The 25,018-nt window shown below is 41.5% G+C and overlaps 1 protein-coding gene across 1 annotated transcript; it reads left to right on the top strand.

Annotated features, from left to right (window-relative positions):
- The first annotated feature begins 5,749 nt into the window (after positions 1-5,749).
- On the top strand, positions 5,750-11,123 carry LOC141167588 (olfactory receptor 11A1-like). The gene is made up of 3 exons (XM_073654977.1): positions 5,750-5,898; positions 7,392-7,476; positions 10,209-11,123. The coding sequence occupies exons 1-3, from the start codon at positions 5,750-5,752 to the stop codon at positions 11,121-11,123; spliced, it is 1,149 nt and encodes a 382-aa protein (XP_073511078.1).
- Positions 11,124-25,018: the final 13,895 nt, after the last annotated feature.

Genomic DNA, 25,018 nt, shown 5'->3' with positions numbered 1-25,018 from the left:
TCTCATTCAACTGTGTCCTTTGGAATGCGCGCTCAGCATGTAATAAACTCTCTTACATCCATGATTTTTTCCTCTCTCATTCCCTCAATCTTCTGGCTCTCACTGAAACCTGGATCCAGCAGTCGGACACCACCGCAGCAGCAGCTCTTTCCTATGGTGGCCTACACTTCTCTCATACTTCGAGACCTGACAACAAATCAGGGGGAGGTGTTGGTCTGCTTCTTTCAACAAAATGTACTTTTCAGGTTATCCCCCTAGTACCCTCCCTTATCTTCCCTTCTTTTGAGGCCCACACAGTCAGACTCTACCGGCCCTACTCCCTGCAAGTGGCGTTTGGCTATCACCCTCCAGGTCCCTCCCGTCAGTTCCTGGATCACTTTGCTGCCTGGCTTCCAAATTTTCTATCCTGCGACATCATCACGATAATCATGGGAGATTTTAACATCCCAATTGGCGATCCTCTTTCCCCATCTGCCGCTCACCTTTTATCACTAACCTCCTTCTTCGGCCTTTCACAGCTTGCTAATTATCCTACACAAGAGGACGGGAACACATTGGACCTGATCTTCTCCAGGCTTTGCTCAGTACATGACTTTACTAACTCTCCCCTTCCACTCTCTGACCATAATCTTCTTTCATTCTCTGTCAAGAACTGTGACTCTACTCAAGACCCCCCCCACTTTCCACACTTATACAAATATACGCGCCATTAACACCCAGAAATTTATGAAAAAGTTGCAATCATCATTGACCCCAATCTCCTCCCTCTCATGTCCCGACTCTGCATTGAAGCATTATAACAAAATAATGCTATGCGCCTTGGAAGAAGCCGCACCTCCTACACAAAGAACAATTGGGAATAGACGGCGACAACCCTGGCACAAACCTCAAACACGTCTTCTCCAGCAGTGTTCCTGGTGTGCTGAAAGGCTGTGGAGAAAACCTAATCTGCCCGAAGATTTCCTCCATTATAAATTTATGCTGAAAACATATAACTCTGCGCTTCACCTCTCCAAACAAACCTACTTTAACAACCTCATAATCTCACTTTCCAATAATCCTAAACGACTCTTTGACACGTTTCATTCTCTCCTCAATCAAACAGCACAGGCCCCGATCACCGACCTCAGCGCAGACGATCTGGCAAATTATTTCAAAGAAAAAATTGACCATATCCGACAGGAAATTTTCTCCCAATCCCCAAATGTTATGCATGCTCTCCCCCGCCACATTGTATGTTGCTCACTTTCTGATTTCGAACCAGTCACGGAAGATGAAGTGATCAGGCTCATTGCATCTTCTCGCCCTACCACCTGCACCAGTGACCCTATTCCCTCACATCTCCTTCAGTCCCTTGCTCCAGCTGTCACCACTCACCTAACTAAAATTTTCAACCTCTCCCTCTCATCTGGTATCTTTCCCTCTTCTTTTAAACACGCCAGCATACATCCATTTCTTAAAAAAACATCCCTTGACCAGAACTGCACGGCCAACTACAGACCTGTTTCCCATCTTCCCTTTATCTCTAAACTCCTGGAACGCCTGGTCCATTCCCGTCTAATCCGCTATCTCTCAGACAACTCTCTTCTTGACCCTTTACAATCTGGTTTCTGCTCTTTACATTCTACTGAAACTGCCCTCACTAAAGTCTCTAATGATCAACTAACAGCTAAATCTAATGGTCACTATTCCCTGCTTAGTCTCCTGGATCTCACTGCAGTATTCGACATTGTCGATCACCAGCTCCTCCTCTCTATGCTCCGCACTATTGGCCTCAAGGACACTGTTCTCTCCTGGTTCTCCTCCTATCTCTCTGACCGCTCCTTCTCTGTGTCTTTCGCCGGCTTCTCCTCCTCTCTCCTTCCCCTTACTGTCGGGGTTCCTCAAGGATCAGTCCTAGGCCCCCTTCTTTTCTCCTTTTACAACGCTCCCATTGGACAAACAATCAGTAGATTCAGATTTCAGTACCATCTCTATGCTGATGATACCCAATTATACACCTCTGCTCCGGGCATCACCCCTGCATTACTCCAAAGACCAGTGATTGTCTTTCTGCTGTGTCTAACATTATGTCCTCCCTCTGTCTAAAACTGATTCTGTCAAAAACTGAACTACTCGTATTTCCTCCCTCCACTAACCCACCTGAGCCCGATGTTGCCATTTCCGTTTGTGGCTTAACCATTACTCCCCAGCAACAAGCCCGCTGTCTTGGGGTCGTTTTTGACTCAGATCTTTCCTTCACTCCTCACATCAAATCACTCGCTTGTTCATGTCATCTACACCTCAAAAACATCTCAAGAATCAGGACTTTTCTCACCTTTGACTCGTCAAAAACTCTTACTGTAGCTCTTATTCATTCTTGTCTGAACTACCCCAACTCTCTATTTATCGGGCTCCTTCTTACTAAACTCTCCCCTCTCCAATCCATCCTTAACGCAGCAGCCAGGATCATATTCCTCGACAACCGCTACACCGATGCCACTTCCCTTTGCCAGTCATTGCATTGGTTGCCCATCCAATATAGAGTTCAATTTAAACTTATCACGCTTACCCACAAAGCGCTCCATGCTTCAGTACCCCCCTACATCTCCTCCCTTGTCTCAGTCTACCACCCTACACGTGCCCTCCGTTCTGCCAGTGACTTAAAACTAAAATCCTCCAAAATCCAAACTTCCCACTCCCGTCTCCAAGATTTCTTGTGTGCTGCGTCAATTCTTTGGAATGCACTACCAGGATAGTTTGATTAATTCCGAATACCCACAGTTTCAAGCAGACCCTAAAAACCCATTTCTTTAGACTGCCTTATCGCCTCCACACACTATCTGTCCATCCCAGTTGTCCATCCCAGTTTTCCCCCATATTAAAATCTTCTTCAATTTCAGGTTCATACCAACCATGCACATAATAGCCTTGGTCAAGACTGCACACATGCTGGTAGGCGACCAGTCCATGTATTATTTATCCTAATTAGTATATCAAGGCTGCATTATACAACATATGTACAGTACAGACCAAAAGTTTGGACACACCTTCTCATTTAAAGATTTTTCTGTATTTTCATGACAATGAAAATTGTACATTCACACTGAAGGCATCAAAACTATGAAATAACACATGTGGAATTATATACTTAACAAAAAAGTGTGAAACAAATGAAAATATGTCTTATATTCTAGGTTCTTCAAAGTAGCCACCTTTTGCTTTGATGACTGCTTTGCACACTCTTGGCATTCTCTTGATGAGCTTCAAGAGGTAGTCACTGGAAATGGTTTTCACTTCACAGGGGTTGGGACCATCAGTTGTGTTGTGCAGAAGTCTGGTGGATACATTGCTGATGGTCCTACTGAATAGACTGTTAGAATTTGTATTATGGCAACAAAAAAGCAGCTAAGTAAAGAAAAACGAGTGGCCATCATTACTTTAAGAAATGAAGGTCAGTCAGTGTAAAAAATTGGGAAAACTTTGAAAGTGTCCCCAAGTGCAGTTGCAAAAACCATCAAGCACTACAAAGAAACTGTCTCACATGAGGACCGCCCCAGGAAAGGAAGACCAAGAGTCACCTCTGCTTCTGAGGATAAGTTGATCTGAGTCACCAGCCTCAGAAATCGCAGGTTAACAGCAGCTCAGATTAGAGACCAGGTCAATGCCACACAGAGTTCTAGCAGCAGACACATCTCTACAACAACTGTTAAGAGGAGACTTTGTGCAGCAGGCCTTCATGGTAAAATAGCTGCTAAGAAACCACTGCTAAGGACAGGCAACAAGCAGAAGAGACTTGTTTGGGCTAAAGAAAACAAGGAATGGACATTAGACCAGTGGAAATCTGTGCTTTGGTCTGATGAGTCCAAATTTGAGATCTTTGGTTCCAACCACCATGTCTTTGAGCGACGCAGAAAGGGTGAATGGATGGACTCTTCGTGCTTGGCTCCCACCGTGAAGCATGGAGGAGGAGGTGTGATGGTGTGGGGGTGCTTTGCTGGTGACACTGTTGGGGATTTATTCAAAATTGAAGGCATACTGAACAAGCATGGCTACCACAGCATCTCGCAGCGGCATGCTATTCCATCCGGTTTGCGTCTAGTTCGACCATCATTTATTTTTCAACAGGACAATGACCCCAAACACATCTCCAGGCTGTGTAAGGGCTATTTGACCAAGAATAAGAGTGATGGGGTGCTACGCCAGATGACCTGGCCTCCACAAACATCAGACCTGAACCCAATCGAGATGGTTTGGGGTGAACTGGACCGCAGAGTGAAGGAAAAAGGGCCAACAAGTGCTAAGCATCTCTGGGAACTCCTTCAAGATTGTTGGAAGACCATTTCTGGTGACTACCTCTTGAAGCTCATCAAGAGAAAGCCAAGAGTGTGCAAAGCAGTCATCAAAGCAAAAGGTGGCTATTTTGAAGAACCTAGAATATAAGACATATTTTCAGTTGTTTCACACTTTTTTGTTAAGTATATAATTCCACATGTATTAATTCATAGTTTTGATGCCTTCAGTGTGAATGTACTATTTTTATAGTCATGAAAATAGAGAAAAATCTTTAAATGAGAAGGTGTGTCCAAACTTTTGGTCTGTACTGTACATTCTACCTTTTGCGTCTCCCTCATTTCCTCATAGACTGTAAGCTTGCGAGCAGGGCCCTCACTTCTTTCGATATGAGATATTTTTATTCTGTATTGTTTTCACATGTCCCCCCTAAAATTTGTAAAGTGCTGCGGAATATGTTGGCGCTTTAAAAATAAAAATTATTATTATTATTATTATTATTACTCTCAATATAAGTCCAGAACTTAGAACTGGTAGGAAAAATGTGTTGAATTAGTTATGAAACAGCAACTTGTATTCTTTACTGAAAACTTTTCCAAACGTGACATAATTACGTTTGGCAAACAAAAGGCTGAAAATAGGTGTCTACACTCCCCACAGGAGACAAGGCGATAGACAAGATGATGAAACCTATCAGTACATGTGTATAAATATGGATAGTCTTGGTTCTCTCTATTGGATACGTTCATGTGTCGGACACTACGTAGGTTCTTCATCTATCTAAAAGCTGAACATTGGGATGGTATCCTGGTGATCCAGAGTCTCCTGTGGACAGGATGAAGCCCTGAACCTGCAGACGACACGTTCTCATCAATATCTAATGTAAGTATTAAATAGAAGTATTATAAGTCAGTGCTATATGTAAGCATTATAGGTAATTGGTAAATTCATCGTCTGATGTGACACTCAGATAACTGGGGAAAACTCTGACATTAAAACAAGAACTGTTAGACCAACAGCCCCATAAATACCTCTTTAAATGAAATCACTTGTTAATAATTGATATTTTTCTTTTACTTGGTTTCCTAACTTAATATTGGCGGTAATGAAAGCAACGCCCCGTTTACTAGACTAATCTTTCATATCAAATTAGGAGAACCATTGATGGTGAGGGTCATTATAAGTTACCACATTTTAGATAACATAGGACAGTTGAATAATTAGCTTTTATAATGAGATGCAATAAGAAAAGAACGTAGAACTGGACAGAAGCAAGAACTATAACATCCAACATTACAATATTTCTGCTTATTTTTCTGCTTTTATATATTCTGGAGATGAGTAAATCGATGGGAGGCAAATCGAATTTGCCTTGAATTATAGAGAAAAATAGTGGATTTGCCCAAATGAAAACTTATTTGTTATTTGCTACTGATGAATCCAGCAAAATGGTGGCTGGCAGGATGTTAAATGGACCATGAAAGATTCCAGGGGAGAGTGGATTTATGATATGAGCGGCTGTTTTAAACACAATCCAAATGGTTTAATGTCGACGCATTTCAGTAACCATCTGACTCCTTGTTCAGGACTCCCACAAACGTCATATCATGAATCCACTGTACCCTGGTATCTCTCTGCAATCACTCGTGGATATTGCCTTCGCTGACATTTTCGTCTCATCAGGGGTTGTGTCTTACACAACCCCTTCAGGGGAGCTAAAGCTGTACCTTATTACCCTCACCAATTTACTTGGATCATATTGCGCTTTGCATTTTTTATCGAAAAGGGCCATTAAGGGGTTCAAAAAAATCCTCTTATAAACAGTCTTTTTGGCAATCTCCGTACTCATCTTGCTGCCACCTCTTCCGGCATTTATCTTTTACCTTCTGTCTTCTATCTTATCTTTGTTCTTACTTCCAGCCATTTTCGGAGAAGTCTAACATTCACTGTGCCCCATGCCATCAAGTGTAGGACACAACAAACATCATTAATATAAGTGATTTTCTTTGTGAATGGGGCCAAGTGTCTAGTCAATGAAAGATCCAGTCCGAAGTGGCCGGAAGCCTAGAATAAAAAGTGAAGACATAAGATAGAAAACAGAAGAACCAATTGGGAGCGGGACAGGTAACAGCCAAGGAGATGTGAGTATAGGAGGTTCTTTTAGCCACTTCCCAGCAGATACAATTTGAATGAAATTTATTTGATGCAAATCAAATTTTCCTCCCTCAACCGAGCAAATCTGCTCAAATCAAATTTCAAGTGATTAGCTCAACTCTGATATATTCTTATTGTATAATTATTGGGGGATATTTTAAGGTAAATACAATCTAGCATAAGGAGGAGTACTTCATTTTCACAAAGGTTTGGTAGGTGGTAAGTGTCGTGTCATATGATGGCAAGACCCAAGGTTATCCAGCACAACATTGCCCCATCACACTACCTTTGCCAGCTTGTCTTTTTTTCCTAGTCCATTATGGTGTCATCTCTTCCCCAAGTGAGTGACTCACGGACACCCGGCCGTCCACATAATCTAAAATATCATTCATCAGAATAGTCCAGGTCCTATTTCATTGCTCTACGCTCTAGCTGTGATACTTATGTGCCCATCATAGATGCTTTGGTGGTACACTGGTTGTAGCTTTGCATCACCAAATATTCCAATCTTTGATTCTCTGTGTGTTCTGTAAATTTTTTTTAGCACACAATAAGTTGCAATTACTTTTTATTTGCAACTTATGCTGAAGAAGTTCTTCTGTGGGATCAGATTAGATGGGCTAGCCTTGTCTCCCCATTTAGATTGATGAGCCTTGGACTCACATGATGCTTTGCTCTTCCTTGGACTAGTTTTGTAAGTACTATCAAGAACACTGTAATATCTCACAAGACGTCATTTTGGAGATGCATTGACCCAGTTGTCAGGAGGACATCTTAATTTGTTCCTTGTCTAAGTCGCTCATATCCTGAACCTTGACCATTTTGCCTGCTTCCAGTAAACCAACTTACTGTACGATAAGTGTACTTTTAGTGACTGTGAGTTGTTGCTTTGATAGATATCTGATGAAAATAGAAAAAGAGGGAAAGTTTCCATGGAAGAATATTTTCAAACTCTAGGTTTAAAGTCTGTACATATATACCATACTGTATATCTGGACCCTGTTGTACAATAATACGAATTTGCGGTATTCTCTACTAGACTTACAGTGGGTAAGGAAAGTATTCCGACCCCTATAAATTTTTCACTCTTTGCTTCATTGCAGCCATTTGGTAAATTCTAAAATGTTCATTTTTTCTCATTAAAGTACACTCTGCACCCCATCTTGACTGAAAAAAAACAGAAATGTAGAAATTTTTGCAAATTTATTAAAATATAAAAACTGCAATATCACATGGTCATAAGTATTCAGACCCTTTGCTCAGTATTGAGTAGAAGCCCCCTTTTAAGCTACTACAGCCATGAGTCTTCTTGCGAATGATGCAACAAGTATTTTACACCTGGATTTGGGGATCCACTGCCATTCTTCCTTGCAGATCCTCTCCAGTTCCATCAGATTGGAGGGTGAATGTTGGTGGACAGCCATTTTCAGGTCTCTCCAGGGATGCTGAATTGGGTTTAGGTCAGAGCTCTAGCTGGGCCAGTCAAGAATGGTCACAGAGTTGTTCTGAAGCCACTCCTTTGTTATTTTAGCTGTGTGCTTAGGGTCTTGTAGTCATTTTCTTTTTGGAAGGTGAACCTTCGGCCAAGTCTGAGGTCCAGAGCACTCTGGAAGAGGTTTTCATCCAGAATATCTCTGTACTTGGCAGCATTCATATTTCCTTCAATTGCAACCAGCCGTCCTGTCCCTGCAGCTGAAAAACACCCCCATAGCATGATGCTGCCACCACTATGTTTCACTGTTGGGATTATATTGGCCAGATGATGAGCAGTGCCTGGTTTTCTCCACACATACCGCTTAGAATTATCACCAAAAAGTTCTATCTTTGTGTCATCAGACCAGAGAATCTTATTTCTCATTGTCTGGGAATACTTCATTTGTTTTTGAGCAAACTCTATGCCGGCTTTCATATGTCTTGCACTGAGGAGAGTCTTCCGTCGGGCAACTCTGTCATAAAGGCCCAACTGGTGGAGGGCTGCAGTGATAGTTGACTTTGTTGAACTTTCTCCCATCTCCATACTGCATCTCTGGAGCTCAGCCACAGTGATCTTGGGGTTCTTCTTTACCTCTCTCACCAAGGCTCTTCTCCCACGATTGCTCAGTTTGGCTGGATGGCCAGGTCTAGGAAGACTTCTGGTTGTCCAAAACTTCTTCCACTTAAGGATTATGGAGGCCACTGTGCTCTTACGAACCTTGAGTAATGCAGAAATTCTTTTATAACATTGGCCAGATCTGTGCCTTGCTACAATTCTGTCTCTGAGCTCCTTGGGCAGTTCCTTTGAGCTCATGATTCTCATTTGGTCTGACATGCACTATGAGCTGTGAGGTTTTATTTAGACAGGTTTGTGCCTTTCCAAATCAAGTCCTATCAGTTTAATTAAACACAGCTGGACTCCAATGACGGAGTAGAAGCATGTCAATGAGGATCACAAGGAAATGGACAGCATGTAACTTAAATATAAGTGTGTGAGCAAAGGGCCTGAAACCTTATGACCATGTGATATTTCAATTTTTCTTTTTTAATAAATTTGCCCAAATTTCTACATTTCTGTTTTTTTCAGTCAAGATGGAGTGCAGAGTGTACTTTAATGAGATAAAAATTAAAGTTTCTAGAATTTACCAAATGGCTGCAATGAAACAAAGAGTGAAAAATGTAAAGGGGTCTGAATACTTTCCGTACCCATTGTATTTAATCCTGAAGGATATCACAATATCTCCATTCCATAGATTGGGGCCAGTAATATTGTGCTTCTATACAGACACCATATTTTTTTTTACTGCTCTTTAATTTTTGTAATTAGAGATGGTTGAATCTGCCAAGATTCGAATTCAACAAATTGTTCAGATTTTATGTGGAAATTCAACTTGTGGCGAATTGAAAGTACCTTATTATATTCTAGGGTCTCTCTAAATAACAAAGAATAATAAAAGATGAGATAAGATGTAAAAAAGACTCATCCCACTGTTCGCTGTCATCTGTCTGTTCCTCAATGCCTCTCCTTATTGCTTTCAAGCATGGAAACCACAGGAATTTTCACCCTAGGCCAGGGCTTCCAGTAATGATCAGGTCCAGGATGTCCCTGTGTTGTATAGTTGTGGCACACTCCATGACATCACAATGTCCCAAACTTATGAAAAGCATTCGCTGTGACATCCCAGGCCTGGTTGCAGCCAGAAGTCCTGGCCTAGCATGCAGTGTCTTGGAGTCTCAGTTTCTTACCATCAAGCTCCGGACAGGGGACAACAAGCAGCAGTATCGTCTGGAGAGGTGAGTAATTTTATATATTTTTTTTTATATATAACGTTTTGACGGCCCTCTGTAGTTTCGCAAAAATTGCATACAAATGAAGTGAATTACAAAAAAATCATATTCTGGATAATATTGATTCTCATAAAATTCGAATTAAATTCAATTCCACTGTAATAAATTCACCAATCTCTAGTTGTTATAGCTAATGTTAAAAGTCCAATGAAGAATTATAGCCACAAGATACATACATATAGGAGGAGGGCCACGTGGGAAAAAAGAGAATTAAGTCCCTCATATTTACAGTTCAATCCTGCTCCTAAAAACCTGAAACAAGTCCTGGTATCCCTCATATTAGTTATGGGACTCATGTTTTACTTTCTCTTTCTTGATATTCTAGCATTTGTGAAGACCTATTCACTGTCTGGATTCTCCACACACATGGAAATAAGGATTAACCTGAACTGGCCCTCTCACTCCAGGGCCCCATGGCAGTTATATGAACTGACCCTATAATAAGTATGCTCTTGGAGAAGAACAATATGACGGTCGTCACAGAGTTCATCATTATAGGATTCCAAGCAAGTCAGAATAGTAGATTTCTAATGTTCATTTTGTTCATTGTGGTTTATGGGCTTACAATTTTTTTTAATCTCCTGATCATCACCCTTGTGTCCTCCAGCAAGAACCTCCACACTCCAATGTACTTCTTCATCTCACAACTGTCCATCAGTGATATCTTGTTGACTTCAGATATTGTCCCAAAAATGCTCCATATTATACTACTTTCTAGAGTAACTATTACTTTTACTGACTGTATCACTCAAATTTACGTCTTCGGGGCCTCGGAAACATTTGAATGTCTTCTTCTCACAGTGATGTCCTATGACAGATATGTGGCCATCTGTAATCCACTTCATTACACCTCCATCATGACAAGTACATATTGTGCGATCTTAGCTATTGTGTCTTGGTTGGTCACTTTTGCCATTATGGTGGTTATTATCTCAACAATATTGTTGCTGAACTTTTGTGGACCAAACATCATTGATCATTTCTTCTGTGATTTCCTTCCAATACTGGAACTTTCTTGTTCAGATACTTCCATTGTTCAGTTGGAAGTTTATTTTCTAAGTGTTCTAATAATTTTTATCCCCCTAATAATAATTATTTTTTCATATGCCAGAATTATAGTTATCACCTTAAGGATCCCATTAAGTACCGGCAGACAGAAAGCCTTCTCCACCTGTAGCTCCCACCTCACTGTGGTCTCCATATTCTACGGGACTTTATTTGGAGTTTACATTTTCCCAACTAAAGGGAAATCAATGATCATCAGTAAGATCCTATCTCTGCTATATACTGTGTTTACCCCTCTGATCAACCCCATCATATACAGTTTAAAGAACAATGATATAAAGAAGGCTTTTCATGAACATTTCAGGTGCTAAAGTGAATTGTATCAAGACATTCACATGACTGTGATGTATTTTGCTATAAAAAACAAATCAGTGACATACAAGAGCACCAACATGGCTTCAGTAATCGTTTTCTCACTCATTCAGGTTTCAATGCCGGAGTATGAGCCGCCAAATAGGTCCAGAATGAGGTATTGCTTGAGCTTTCTTCAGGTCAACCAGACAAATGTCTGTGACAAATGGTTGTGTTAATAGTAGCTGTGAGCAAATTTCACAAAATCTGATTTGGGCCTATTCACCCAATACAGGGAGAAGGTAAAGGGGGTAAATTTGATGCAATTATGTGCAAATCAAATCTACTGAGAAGGGATTAAACTAAAAAAATGCTCTTATATGCCATATCCTGTCCCACCAACACTTGGCCCTCTAGTCCTCTGGTCGCATACCTTCTACTCTTTGGCAATTTACATCTTCTGAGTATTCTAGTGCTGCCATTTGAGACTAAAAAGGGAAGATGGGAGAGTAGGAAAAAGAGAAGCAGAAGAGGAAACAGCGGAGCAAAGGATAACAAGGGAAGATCGAGGTAACCGATCTCTCAAAAAGTAGAAATAGTGAACATAAGAGACTTTGGATCAAGCAAAACTTTAGTTTTTTTATCACTTATTGCACATTTAACATGTTGTTAATTCAAAAAAGGAAATAGCGACTTAAACAAAGCTGCAGTGATTATATGTATGTCAGCAATATCAGTTCAGTGTCCAGGTGACCTGTGGTTTTGGGAGATGCATCTCCTTTGAATAAGTTTTCTGAGACATATTGGTGAATCTGAGAAGACACAGTCTCTGGTATACCTCAGAGCTTTAAGGTGTTTCCTTTAAATTTATCATCAATTCTGGCAAGCCGCCTTGGTAATGTTGAGATTTTATCCAACTCTGCTACATGCACAAACAAAGCTTTGTTGTACTATCATACAGCTTAACTACATCAACACACAGCTCAGCTACATTAACACACAGCTCAGCTACATTAACACACAGCTCAGTTGCATCAACACACAGCTCAATTACATCAACACACAGCTCAGTTACATCACACACAGCTGAGTTACATTAACACACAGCTCAGTTACATCAACACACAGCTGAGTTACATCAACACACAGCTCAGCTACATTAACACACAGCTCAGTTCCATCAACACACAGCTCAGTGCCATCAACACATAGCTCAGCTGCATTAACACAGAGCTCAGCTACCTTAAGACACTGCTCAGCTACATTAACACACAGTTTAGTTACATCCACACACAGCTCAGCTACATCAACTCACAGCTGAGTTACATCAACACACAGCTGAGTTACATCAACACACAGCTCAGCTACATTAACACACAGCTCAGTTACACACAGCCCAACTCAGCTACATCATCAAAACCCACAGCTCAGTTACAACACACTCAGATTAGCTACATCATCAAAACACACATATCTCAGCTCGCATGCCATACATCACTAAAGCACACATAGGTTAGCTACAATAAACTAACATCAGCTACATCATCAAAAAACACACACAGCTCAGTAGGAGCACACTCAGCTCTACAGCATCATCAACATACGGCTCAGCTGTAACACACTCAGGTAAGCTAAATCATCAATACACATAGCTCATCTCCAACACACTCATCTATATAATCACACACACACATAATTCAGCTACAACTTACTCAGCTCAGCAACATCATGAAAACAAACAGTACAGACCAAAAGTTTGGACACACCTTCTCATTTAAAGATTTTTCTGTATTTTCATGACTAAGAAAATTGTACATTCACACTAAAGACATCAAAACTATAAATTAACACATGTGGAATTATATAGTTAACAAAAAAGTGTGAAACAACTGATAGTATGTCTTATATTCTAGGTTCTTCCACATAGCCACCTTTTGCTTTGATGACTGCTTTGCACACTTTTGGCATTCTCTTGATGAGCTTCAAGAGGTAGTCACCGGAAATGGTTTTCACTTCACAGGTGTGCCCTGTCAGGTTTAATAAGTGGGATTACTTGCCTTATAAATGGGTTTGGAACCATCAGTTGTGTTGTGCAGAAGTCTGGTGGATACACAGTTGATAATCCTACTGAATAGACTGTTAGAGTTTGTATTATGGCAAGAAAAAAGCAGCTACGTAAAGAAAAACGAGTTGCCATCATTACTTTAAGAAATGAAGGTCAGTCAGTGGGAAAAATTGGGAAAACTTTGAAAGTGTCCCCAAGTGCGGTTGCAAAAACAATCAAGCGCTACAAAGTAACTGGCTCACATGAGGACCGCCCCAGGAAAGGAAAACCTAGAGTCACCTCTGCTTCTGAGGATAAGTTTATCTGAGTCACCAGCCTCAGAAATCGCAGGTTAACAGCAGCTCAGATTAGAGACCAGGTCAATGCCACACAAAGTTCTAGCAGCAGACACATCTCTTCAACAACTGTTAAGAGGAGACTTTGTGCAGCAGGCCTTCATGGTAAAATAGCTGCTAGGAAACCAATGCTAAAGACAGACAACAAGCAGAAGAGACATGTTTGGGCTAAAGAACACAAGGAATGGACATTAGACCAGTGGAAATCTGTGCTTTGGTCTGATGAGTCCAAATTTGAGATCTTTGGTTCCGACCACAGTGTCTCTGTGCGATGCAGAAAAGGTGAACGAATGGATTCTACATGCCTGGTTCCCACCGTGAAGCATGGAGGAGGAGGTGTGATGGTATTGGGTGCTTTGCTGGTGACACTGTTGGGGATTTATTCGAAATTGAAGGCATACTGAACCAGCATGGCTACCACAGCGTCTTGCAGCGGCATGCTATTCCATCCGGTTTGCGTTTAGTTGGACCATCATTTATTTTTCAACAGGACAATGACCCCAAACACACCTCCAGGCTGTGTAAGGGTTATTTGACCAAGAAGGAAAGTGCTGGGGTGCTACGCCAGATGACCTGGCCTCCACAGTCACTAGACCTGAACCGAATCGAGATGGTTTGGGGTGAGCTGGACTGCAGAGTGAAGGCAAAAGGGCCAACAAGTGCTAAGCATCTCTGGGAACTCCTTGAAGATTGTTGGAAGACCATTTCCGGTGACTACTAGTGTTGAGCCACCCCCGTTGTGTTCGGGTTCGGTTCGTCGAACACCGGGATGTTCGAGGAACTGTTCGTCGAACTGTTCGTCGAACACCTTAGAACACCGTCGAACACCATTAAAACCAATGGAAGGCAAACAAAAACACATAGAAACACATAGAAAACACCTTCAAAGGTGTCCAAAAACTGACAAACTGCTCAGAAGATGCTCTCTTTAAAAAAGCCGGCCGGCAATACAGCAGCGGCATACACCGGTACCCGACAATTTAGACAAAAAGGAATACAGCATCACACATAGATTAGATAGATAGAAACATGTCAGTCACATATATAAGAAGTACAGTGACAGTGTTGGTTACTGTACTTGTCATTTAGTGTTAAAATAAAGGACTTATTAAAAAAAAATTGGCGTGGGGTTCCCCGTAATGTTAGGCTCTAGCGGAGGTTAAGCAGACGGCTGGGGCAGATGTTTGAATCATGGGAAGGGGTTCATACCCATGGAGCTTCCCAGGCTACTAATGTCAGCCCCCAGCTGAATACCTAGCCTTGACTAGCTATTAAAATGGGGGACCCCCAAAAAAATGACATGGGGTCCCCCCTAATTTAATAGCTAGCAAAGGCTGGGCAGACAGCTGGGGGCTGTTATTAATAGCCCAGGAAGGGTGCCATGAATATTGGCCCCCTCCCAGGCTAGAAACACCATCCGTCAGCCGTCCCAGAAATGGCACATCCATAGGATGCGCCAATTCTGGCACTTAGCCTCGCTCTTCCCACTGCCCTGTTGCGGTGGCAGTGGGGTAATAGGGTTGGGGTTGATGTCAGCTTATAATGCCAGCTGACATCAAGCCCAGGTTAGTAATGGAGAGCCGTCTATAAGACACCCTCATTACTAACCCCATAGTCAAAGTTAAAAAAATAACACAAACACCCAGAATAAATTCCTTTAATTGAAATAAACACACAATTCTTTATTGTTCTAAATTAAACCATACTTACCATCACGCCCATTCCAGCTGAATCCAACGATCTCCTGCAATAAAAGAAAAATAATAAAGCAACTTCATCCTTACCTTTCAATGGTTCCCAGGACAGCTCCAGCTCTGCTACATCGAGATGACAGGCTGGATCGCAGCAGAAAGCTGCCATCCAGCCTGTCATCCAGCAGACACTGAGAAGCTCAGGCATGTTTGCGATCCTCAGTGATTGGCTTTGACGGTATCCAGATGAGCCGACAATAAACTCAGCTCACCTCATTCACGTCACTGACAGCGTGGGAGAATTCTCCTGCGCATGCGGTGAGCATGAGAGAATTCTCCTGCTGAAGCGCTGAGCGCAGGAGAATTTTCCCACGCTGTCAGTGACGTGCATGAGGTGAGCTGAGTATATTAGACATGACCTCGGCTCATCTGGATGCCGTCACAGCCTGACACTGAGGAGCGCAAGCAAGCCTGCGCTTCTCAGAGTCTGCGGGATGGCAGGCTGGATGGCAGCTTTCTGCTGCGGTCCAGCCTGTCATCTCGATGTAGCAGAGCTGGAGCTGTCCTGGGAACCATTGAAAGGTAAAGGATGATGTTGCTTTATTATTTTTCTTTTATTGCAGGAGATCGTTGGCTTCAGCTGGAATGGGCGTGACGGTAGGTATGGTTTAATTAAGAACAATAAAGAATTGTGTGTTTATTTCAAATAAAGGACTTTATTCTGGGTGTTGTGGTTTTTTTTAAATACTTTACTAGAAATTCATGGCGGTCATGTCTAATATTGGCGTGACCCCATAAATTTCGGGCTTAGGGCCAGCTGATAATGCCAAGCTGGTGCTAACCCATTTATTACCCAGTGAGCCACGGCACCAGGGCACTGGATGAGTTGGGTACAGCGCCAGAAGATGGCGCTTCTATGAACGCGCCATTTTCAGGGGGGGCTGCGGATTGCAATTTGCAGCGGGTGGGGCCCAGAAAGCTTGGGCCTCCCTGCGCTGCGGATTCCAGCCCCCAGCTGTCTAGTTGTACCTGGCTGGACACAAAAATAGGGCGAAGCCCCACGTATTTTTTTTTTAAATTATTTCATGAAATTCATGAAATAATTAAGAAAAAAAGGGCATCCCTATATTGTTGTGTCCGGCCAGTTACAAATAGGCAGCTAGTGGTTGGGGGCAGCCCGTTCCTGCCTGCTGTACCTGGATGGACACAAATATAGTGCGAAGCCCCACGTCAATTTTTTTTTCATTATTTCATGAAATGATAATAAAAAAAGGGCTTCCCTATATTGTTGTGTCCGGCCAGGTACAAATAGGCAGCTGGTGGTTGGGGGCAGCCCGTTCCTGCCTGCTGTACCTGGCTGGACACAAATATAGTGCGAAGCCCCACGTCAATTTTTTTTTAATTATTTCATGAATTTCCTGAAATAATTTTAAAAAAATTGACGTGGGGCTTCACACTATATTTGTGTCCAGCCACGTACAGCAGGCAGGAACGGGCTGCCCCCAACCACAAGGCTGCCTATTTGTACCTGGTTGGACACAACAATATAGGGAACCCCTTTTTTTCTTAATTATTTCATGAATTTCATGAAATAATTAAAAAAAAAATACGTGGGGCTTCGCCCAATTTTTGTGTCCAGCCATGTACAACTAGGCAGCTGGGGCTGGAATCCGCAGCGCAGCGAGGCCCAATCTTTCTGCCCCCCCCGCCGCTGCAAATTGCAGTCCGCAGTCCCCCCTGAAAATGGCGCGTTCATAGAAGCGCCATCTTCTGGCGCTGTACCCAACTCATCCAGGGCCCTGGTGTGGTGGCTCACTGGGTAATAAAGGGGTTAGGGCCTGCTTGGCATTATCAGCTGGCCCTAAGCCCGAAATTCATGGGGTCACACCAATATTAGACATGACCGCCATGAATTTCTAGTAAATTATTAAAAAAAAACACAACACCCAGAATAAAGTCCTTTAATTGAAATAAACACACAATTCTTTATTGTTCTAAATTAAACCATACTTACCATCATGCCCATTCCAGCTGAAGCCAACGATCTCCTGCAATAAAAGAAAAATAATAAAGCAACATCATCCTTTCCTTTCGATCAACATAATCACTGTACTTATTATATATGTGACTGACATGTTTCTATCTATCTAATCTATGTGTGATTCTCTATTCTTTCTGTTCTAAATTGTCGGGTACCGGTGTATGCCGCTGCTGAATTGCTGGCTTTTCATGTTTCACTGTGAGCACTGTTCCCATCGATTTGGGCAATCACTGTAATGCCACAAACACCATGGCTGTGGCATTACAGTGAGAGGCAGACAATCCCTGCATGATTGGTTCTCTAAATAGCGCCAGACATGCAGGACACGCTTTTGGTGCACCAACAGTTATCGAACATAACCTCGAACAGCCGATTTTTTTGCAAATCGTTCGGGTTCGTCGAACAACTCGATCACCGCCCAAAACAGCTCGAATTTGAGATTGGCGAACAGTTCTAGTCAAACACCGCTCATCTCTAGTGACTTCCTCTTGAAGCTCATCAAGAGAATGCCAAGAGTGTGCAAAGCAGTCATCAAAGCAAAAGAGGCTACTTTGAAGAACCTAGAATATAAGACATATTTTCAGTTGTTTCACACTTTTTTGCTAAGTATATAATTCCACATGTGGTAATTCATAGTTTTGATGCCTTCAGTGTGAATGTACAATTTTCATAGTCATGAAAATACAGAAAAATCTTTAAATGAGAAGGTGTGTCCAAACTTTTGGTCTGCACTGTAAACACAGTTCAGATGAAACACATTAACTCAGCTATTTTATCAATGCACAAGCAGCTCATCTAAATCATCAATACACACACAGCTCAGCTACAGCAGACTATTTCATCTATTTCATCACCACACACATGATAAACATTATAGATATTGAAGTTAATTCCTGGCATGCGATTGATCAATTAACTCGAAAAGTTCATCAACTAGTCAGGACCTTCAACACTACATTTAGTGTTTGCGGCTGTTTTGCGGTGTATGTGCACTCTTATTAATGCCGCGCACCAGTGGGAACTTCTCTGATATATGATGGCTGCGTGCCCTGCACACGTGCGTGACACTGCTCCGTAGCGACTGCCGGCTCTCTGTGTCTTTAGCGGTTCTTGACGTCCGGTCAACCCAGACCTGCCGTCAAGCGCTTCATGACTCGGACGCCGGCCGGCGTCCCGGTTGCTGTGGTTACGCACGCGTCACTTCCAGGTCACGTGGACCTCGCCGTCATGTATCACGTGATGCGAATGTACACTAGCGTCCTTAACTCCTCGGCCAATATCTGGTGTATAGCGTCTCCGGGCGCTTATAAATATCGAACCGATGGACACATCGTCACGCCTCCTAATGAAGGGTTAACCGAAACGCGCGTCGGGGCTGCAGCTTCATGCATACAGCTCTCCTACAAGTGCCCTCCTACTTGGTGCCCTGTCCTTCTGCCTCCACTGATAGTGTGTGATACCCTGGTATGTATATGATATGTTTGGTAGTAGTACTTATATTATAAGGGTACCTGATGATGATGTGGCTCTGTTGATCACGAAAGTGTTGGAATTTAATTTTTTGCACTGAATTTTTTGCACTACTTTGTGATCATCTACTTAATATAATATGATCTTTATATAAGTTTCATGCTGTACTGCATGTAGCTGGACGTATCTGGTTCATAGTGGCTGCACTTTGTACCCTAGCCCTATGTCTGTTTTTTGCATGATCTCTAATAAACTTTGATAATTTTATATATAAAGCTATAGGCTCTATGATCGTTTGTCTTCTTTCGTCTTTGTGGTTTTAATATAAGTCCAGAATTTAGAACTGGTAGGAAAAATGTGTTGAATTAGTTATGAAACAGCAACTTGCATTCCTTACTGAAAACTTTTCCAAAAGTGACATAATTATGTTTGGCAAACAAAAGGCTGAAAATAGACGTCTACACTCCCCACAGGAGACAAGGCGATAGACAAGATGATGAAACTTATCAGTACATGTGCATAAATATGGACAGTCCTGGTTCTCTCTATCGGATACGTTCATGTGTCGGACACTTCTTAGGTTCTTCATCTATCTAAAAGCTGAACATTGGGATGGTATCCTGGTGATCCAGAGTCTCCTGTGGAAAGGATGAAGTCCTGAACCTGCAGACGACACGTTCTCATCAATATCTGATGTAAGCATTATTTAGAAGTATTATAAGTCAGTGCTATATGTAAGTATTATAAGTAATTGGTAAATTCATTGTCCGATGTGACACTCAGATAACTGGAGAAAACTCTGACATTAAAATAAGAACTGTTAGACCAACAGCCCCATAAATACCTCTTTAAATGAAATCACTTGTTAATAATATTTTTCTTTTACAATATTTCCTAACTTAATATTGGCTGTAATGAATGCAACACCCTGTTTACTAGACTAATCTTTCATATCATATTAGGACATATTAGTATATTGATGGTGAGGGGGATTATAAGTTACCACATTTTAGATATCATAGGACAGTTGAATTATTAGCTTTTATAATGAGATGCAATAAGAAAAGAACGTAGAACTGGACAGAAACAAGAACTATAACATCCAACATTACAATATTTCTGCTTATTTTTCTGCTTTTATATATTCTGGAGATAAGTTAATCGATGGGAGGCAATCGAATTTGCCTTGAATTATAGAGAAAATTAGTGGATTTGCCCAAATGGAAACTTATTTGTTATTTGCTACTGACGAATCCATCAAAATGGTGGCTGGCAGGATGTTAAATGGACCATGAAAGATACCAGGGGAGAGTGGATTTATGATATGAGCGGCTGTTTTAAACACAATCCAAATGATCTCAGGAGAAAATGGTTTAATGTCGACGCATTTCAGTGACCATCTGACTCCTTCTTCTGGACTCCCACAAATGTCATATCATGAATCCACTCTACCCTGGTATCTTTCATGGTCCATTTAGCATCCTGCCAGCCACCATTTTGATGGATTCATCACAAAATACACAACCCCTTCAGGTGGGCTAATACTGTACCTTATTACCCTCACCAATTTACTTGGATCATATTGCGCTTTGAATTTTTTATCGAAAAGGGCCATTAAGGGGTTCAAAAAATTCCTCTTATACACAGTCTTCTTGGCAATCTCCGTACTCATCTTGCTGCCACCTCTTCCAGTATTTATCTTTTACCTTCTGTCTTCTATCTTATCTTTGTTCTTACTTCCAGCCATTTCCGGAGGAGTCTAACATTCACTGTGCCCCATGCCATCATGTGTAGGACACAACAAACATCATTAATATAAGTGATTTTCTTTGTGAATGGGGCCAAGTGTCTAGTCAATGAAAGATCCAGTCCGAAGTGGCTGGAAGCCCAGAATAAAAAGAGAAGACATAAGATAGAAAACAGAAGAACCAATTGGGAGTGGGACAGGTAAGATAACGGCCAAGGAGATGTGAGTATAGGAGGTTCTTTTAGCCACTTCCCAACAGATACAATTCAATGAAATTTATTCCATGCAAATCAAATTTTCCTCCCTCAATCGATCAAATCTGCTCAAATCAAATTTCAAGTGATTTGCCCAACTCCGATATATTCTTATTGTATAATTATTGGGGAATATTTTAAGGTAAAGACAATCTAGCATAAGGAGGAGTACTTAATTTTCACAATGGTTTGGTAGGTGGTAAGTGTCATGTCATATGATGGCAAGACCCAGGGTTATCCAGCACAACATTGCCCCATCACACTACCTTTGCCAGCTTGTCTTTTTTTCCTAGTCCATTATGGTGTCATCTCTTCCCCAAGTGAGTGACACATGGACACCCGGCCGTCCACATAATCTAAAATATCATTCATCACAATAGTCCAGTTCCTATTTCATTGCTCTACGCTCTAGCTCTGATGCTTATGTGCCCATCATAGATGCTTTGGTGGTACACTGGTTGTACCTTTGCATCAACAAATACTCCAATCTTTGATTCTCTGTGTGTTCTGTAAACTTTTTTTATCACACAACAAGTTGTAATTACTTTTTACTTGCAACTTATGCTGAAGAAGTTCTTCTGTGGGATCAGATTAGATGGGCTAGCCTTGTCTCCCTATTTAGATTGATGAGCCTTGGACTCACATGATGCTTTGCCCTTCCTTGGACTATTTTTGTAAGTATAATCAAGAACACTGTAATATCTCACAAGACGTCATTTTGGAGATGCATTGATCCAGTTGTCTGGAGGACATCATAATTTGTTCCTTGTCTAAGTCGCTCATATCCTCAACTTTGACTATTTTGCCTGCTTCCAGTAAACCAACTTACTGTACGATAAGTGTACTTTTAGTGACTGTGAGTTGTTGCTTTGATAGATATCTGATGAAAATAGAAAAAGAGGGAAAGTTTCCAGGGAAGAATATTTTCATACAGGTTTCTACAACCTCTAGGTCTAAAGTCTGTACATATATACCATACTGTATATCTGGACCCTGTTGTCCATTAATACGAATTTGCGGTATTCTCTACTAGAATTACAATGGGTACGGAAAATATTCAGACCCCTGTAAATTTTTCACTCTTTGTTTCATTGCAGCCATTTGGTAAATTCTAAAAAGTTCATTTTTTTCTCATTAAAGTACACTCTGCACCCCATCTTGACTAAAAAAAAACAGAAATGTAGAAATTTTGGCAAATTTATTACAAAAGAAAAATTGAAATCTCACATGGTCATAAGTATTCAGACCGTTTGCTCAGACACTGATATTTAAGTCACATGCTGTCTATTTCCTTGTGATCCTCCTTGAGATGCTTCTACTCCTTCTTTGGAGTCCAGCTGTGTTTAACTAAACTGATAGGACTTGATTTGTAATGGCACACACCTGTCTATATAAGACCTCACAGCTCACAGTGCATGTCAGACCAAATGAGAATCATGATCTCAAATGAACTGCCCAAGGAGCTCAGAGACAGAATTGTGGCAAGGCACAGATCTGGCCAATGTTATAAAAGAATTTCTGCATTACCCAAGGTTCCTAAGAGCACAGTGGCCTCCGTAATCCTTAAATGGAAGAAGATTTGGACTACCAGAAGTCTTCCTAGACCTAGCCATCCAGCCAAACTGAGCAATCATGGGAGAAGAGCCTTGATGAGAGAGGTAAAGAAGAACAGAGTGGCCCGATGGAAGACTCTCCTCAGTGCTATACATATGAAAGCCGGCATAGAGTTTGCTCAAAAACAAATGAAGTATTTTCAGATTATGAGAAATAAGATTCTATGGTCTGATGAGACGAAGATAGAACTTTTTGGTGATAATTATAAGTGGTATGTGTGGAGAAAACCAGGCACTGCTCATCACCTGCCCAATACAATCCCAACAGTGAAACATGGTGGTGGCAGCATCATGCTATGGGTGTGTTTTTCTGCTTCAGGGACAGGGCAACTGGTTGCAATTGAAGGAAACATGAATCCTGCCAAGTTCAGAGATATGAATGATGGATGAAAACCTTTATCACATGGTCATAAGTATTCAGACCCTTTCCTCAGTATAGAGTAGAAGTTCCCTTTTGAGCTTCTACAGCCATGAGTCTTCTTGGGAATGATGCAACAAGTTTTTCACACCTGTATTTGCGGATCCTCTGCCATTCTTCCTTGCAGATCCTCTCCAGTTCCGTCAGGTTGGATGGTGAATGTTGGTGGACAGCCATTTTCAGGTCTCTCCAGGGATGCTCAATTTGGTTTAGGTCAGGGCTCTGGCTGGGCCAGTCAAGAATGGTAACAGAGTTGTTCTGAAGCCACTCCTTTGTTATTTTAGCTGTGTGCTTAGGGTCTTGTTGTCATTCTTTTGTTGGAAGGTGAACCTTCAGACAAGTCTGAGGTCCAGAGCACTTTGGAAAAGGTTTTCATCTAGGATATCTCTGTACTTGGCAGCATTCATGTTTCCTTCAATTGCAACAAGTTGTCCTGTCCCTGCAGCTGAAAAACACACCCATAGCATGATGCTGCCACCACCATGTTTCACTGTTGGGATTGTATTGGGCAGGTGATGAGCAGTGCCTGGTTTTCTCCACACATACTGCTTATAATTATCACCAAAAAGTTCTGTCTTTGTCTCATCAGACCAGAGAATCTTATTTCTCATAGTCTGGGAATACTTCATTTGTTTTTGAGCAAACTCTATGCCGGCTTTCATATGTATAGCACTGAGGAGAGTCTTCCATCGGGCCACTCTGCCATAAAGGCCCAACTGGTGGAGGGCTGCAGTGAGAGTTGACTTTGTGGAACTTTCTCCCATCTCCATACTGCATCTCTGGAGCTCAGCCACAGTGATCTTGGGGTTCTTCTTTACCTCTTTCAAAAAGGCTCTTTTCCCACAATTGCTCAGTTTGGCTGGATGGCCAGGTCTAGGAAGACTTCTTGTGGTCCCAAACTTCTTCCACTTAAGGATTACGGAGGTCACTGTGCTCTTAGGAACCTTGAGTAAGCAAGAAATTCTTTTGTAACCTTGGCCAGAACTGTGACTTGCCACAATTCTGTCTCTGAGCTCCTTGGGCAGTTCCATTGAGCTCATGATTCTCATTTGGTCTGACATGCACTGTGAGGTGTGAGGTCTTATATAGACAGGTGTGTGCCTTTCCAAATCAAGTCCTATCAGTTTAATTAAACACAGTTGGACTCCAATGAAGGAGTAGAACCATGTCAAGGAGGATCACAAGGAAATAGACAGCATGTGACTTAAATATGAGTGTCTGAGCAAAGGGTCTGAATACTTATGACCATGTGATATTTCAGTTTTTCCTTTTTAATAAATTTGCCCAAGTTTCTCCATTTCTGTTTTTTTTCAGTCAAGATGGGGTGCAGAATGTACTTTAATGAGAAAAAAATTCAACTTTCTAGAATTTACCAAATGTCTGCAATGAAACAAAGAGTGAAAAATTTAAAGGGGTCTGAATACTTTTTTTTATCCTGAAGGATATCACAATATCTTCATTCCATAGATTGGGGCCAGTAATATTGTGCTTCTATACAGACACCATATTTTTTTTTTACTGCTCTTTAATTTTTGAAATTACAGATGGTTGAATCTGCCAAGATTCGAATTCAACAAATTTTTCAGATTTTATATGGAAATTCAACTTGTGGCAAAATTGTTCTGTGCGAATTGAAAGTACCTTATTATATTCTAGGGTCTCTCTAAATAACAAAGAATAATAAAAGATGAGATAAGATTTAGAAAAGACTCATCCCACTGTTTGCTGTCATCTGTCTGTTCCTCAACCCCTCTCCTTATTGCTTTCAAGCATGGAAACCACAGGCCTTTTCACCCTAGGCTAGGGCTTCCAGTAATGATCAGGTCCAGGATTTCCCTGTGTTGTATAGTTGTGGCACACTCCATGACGTCACAATGTCCTGAGCTTATGACTCACATTGGCTGCGACATCCCAGGCCTGGTTGCAGCCAGAAGTCCTGGACTACATGCACTGTCTTGGAGTCTCAGTTTCTTACCATCGAGCTCCGGACAAGGGACAACAAGTAGCAGTATCGGCTGGAGGAGTGAGTAATTTTCTATTCTTTTTTTTTATATATAACCTTTTGACGGCCCTCTGTAGTTTCGCAAAAATTGCATACAAATGAAGTGAGTTCCAAAAAAATCATATTCTGGATAATATTGATTCTCATAAAATTCGAATTGAATTCAATTACACCCTAATAAATTCACCAATCTCTAGTTGTTATAGCTAATGTTAAAAGTCCAATTAAGAATTATAGCCACAAGATACATACATATAGGAGGAGGGCCACATGGGAAAA

Source organism: Phyllobates terribilis, unplaced genomic scaffold, assembly GCF_046119375.1.
Source record: "Phyllobates terribilis strain yellow unplaced genomic scaffold, ASM4611937v1 Scaffold_11__3_contigs__length_659146591, whole genome shotgun sequence".
Classification (NCBI taxonomy): Eukaryota; Metazoa; Chordata; class Amphibia; order Anura; family Dendrobatidae; genus Phyllobates; species Phyllobates terribilis.
Note: the sequence above shows the minus strand (reverse complement) of the source record. Positions and strands in the feature narration are given on the sequence as shown.

Bases quoted from the DNA above. Each gene is read 5' to 3' on its own strand.
- LOC141167588 (XM_073654977.1), top strand. From the start codon at position 5,750: ATGAAAGATTCCAGGGGAGAGTGGATTTATGATATGAGCGGCTGTTTT. The intron at 5,899-7,391 runs GTATCTCTCTGC...CTAGGTTTAAAG, and splicing joins CATGAATCCACTGTACCCTG to TCTGTACATATATACCATAC. The intron at 7,477-10,208 runs GTAAGGAAAGTA...CTCTTGGAGAAG, and splicing joins CTCTACTAGACTTACAGTGG to AACAATATGACGGTCGTCAC.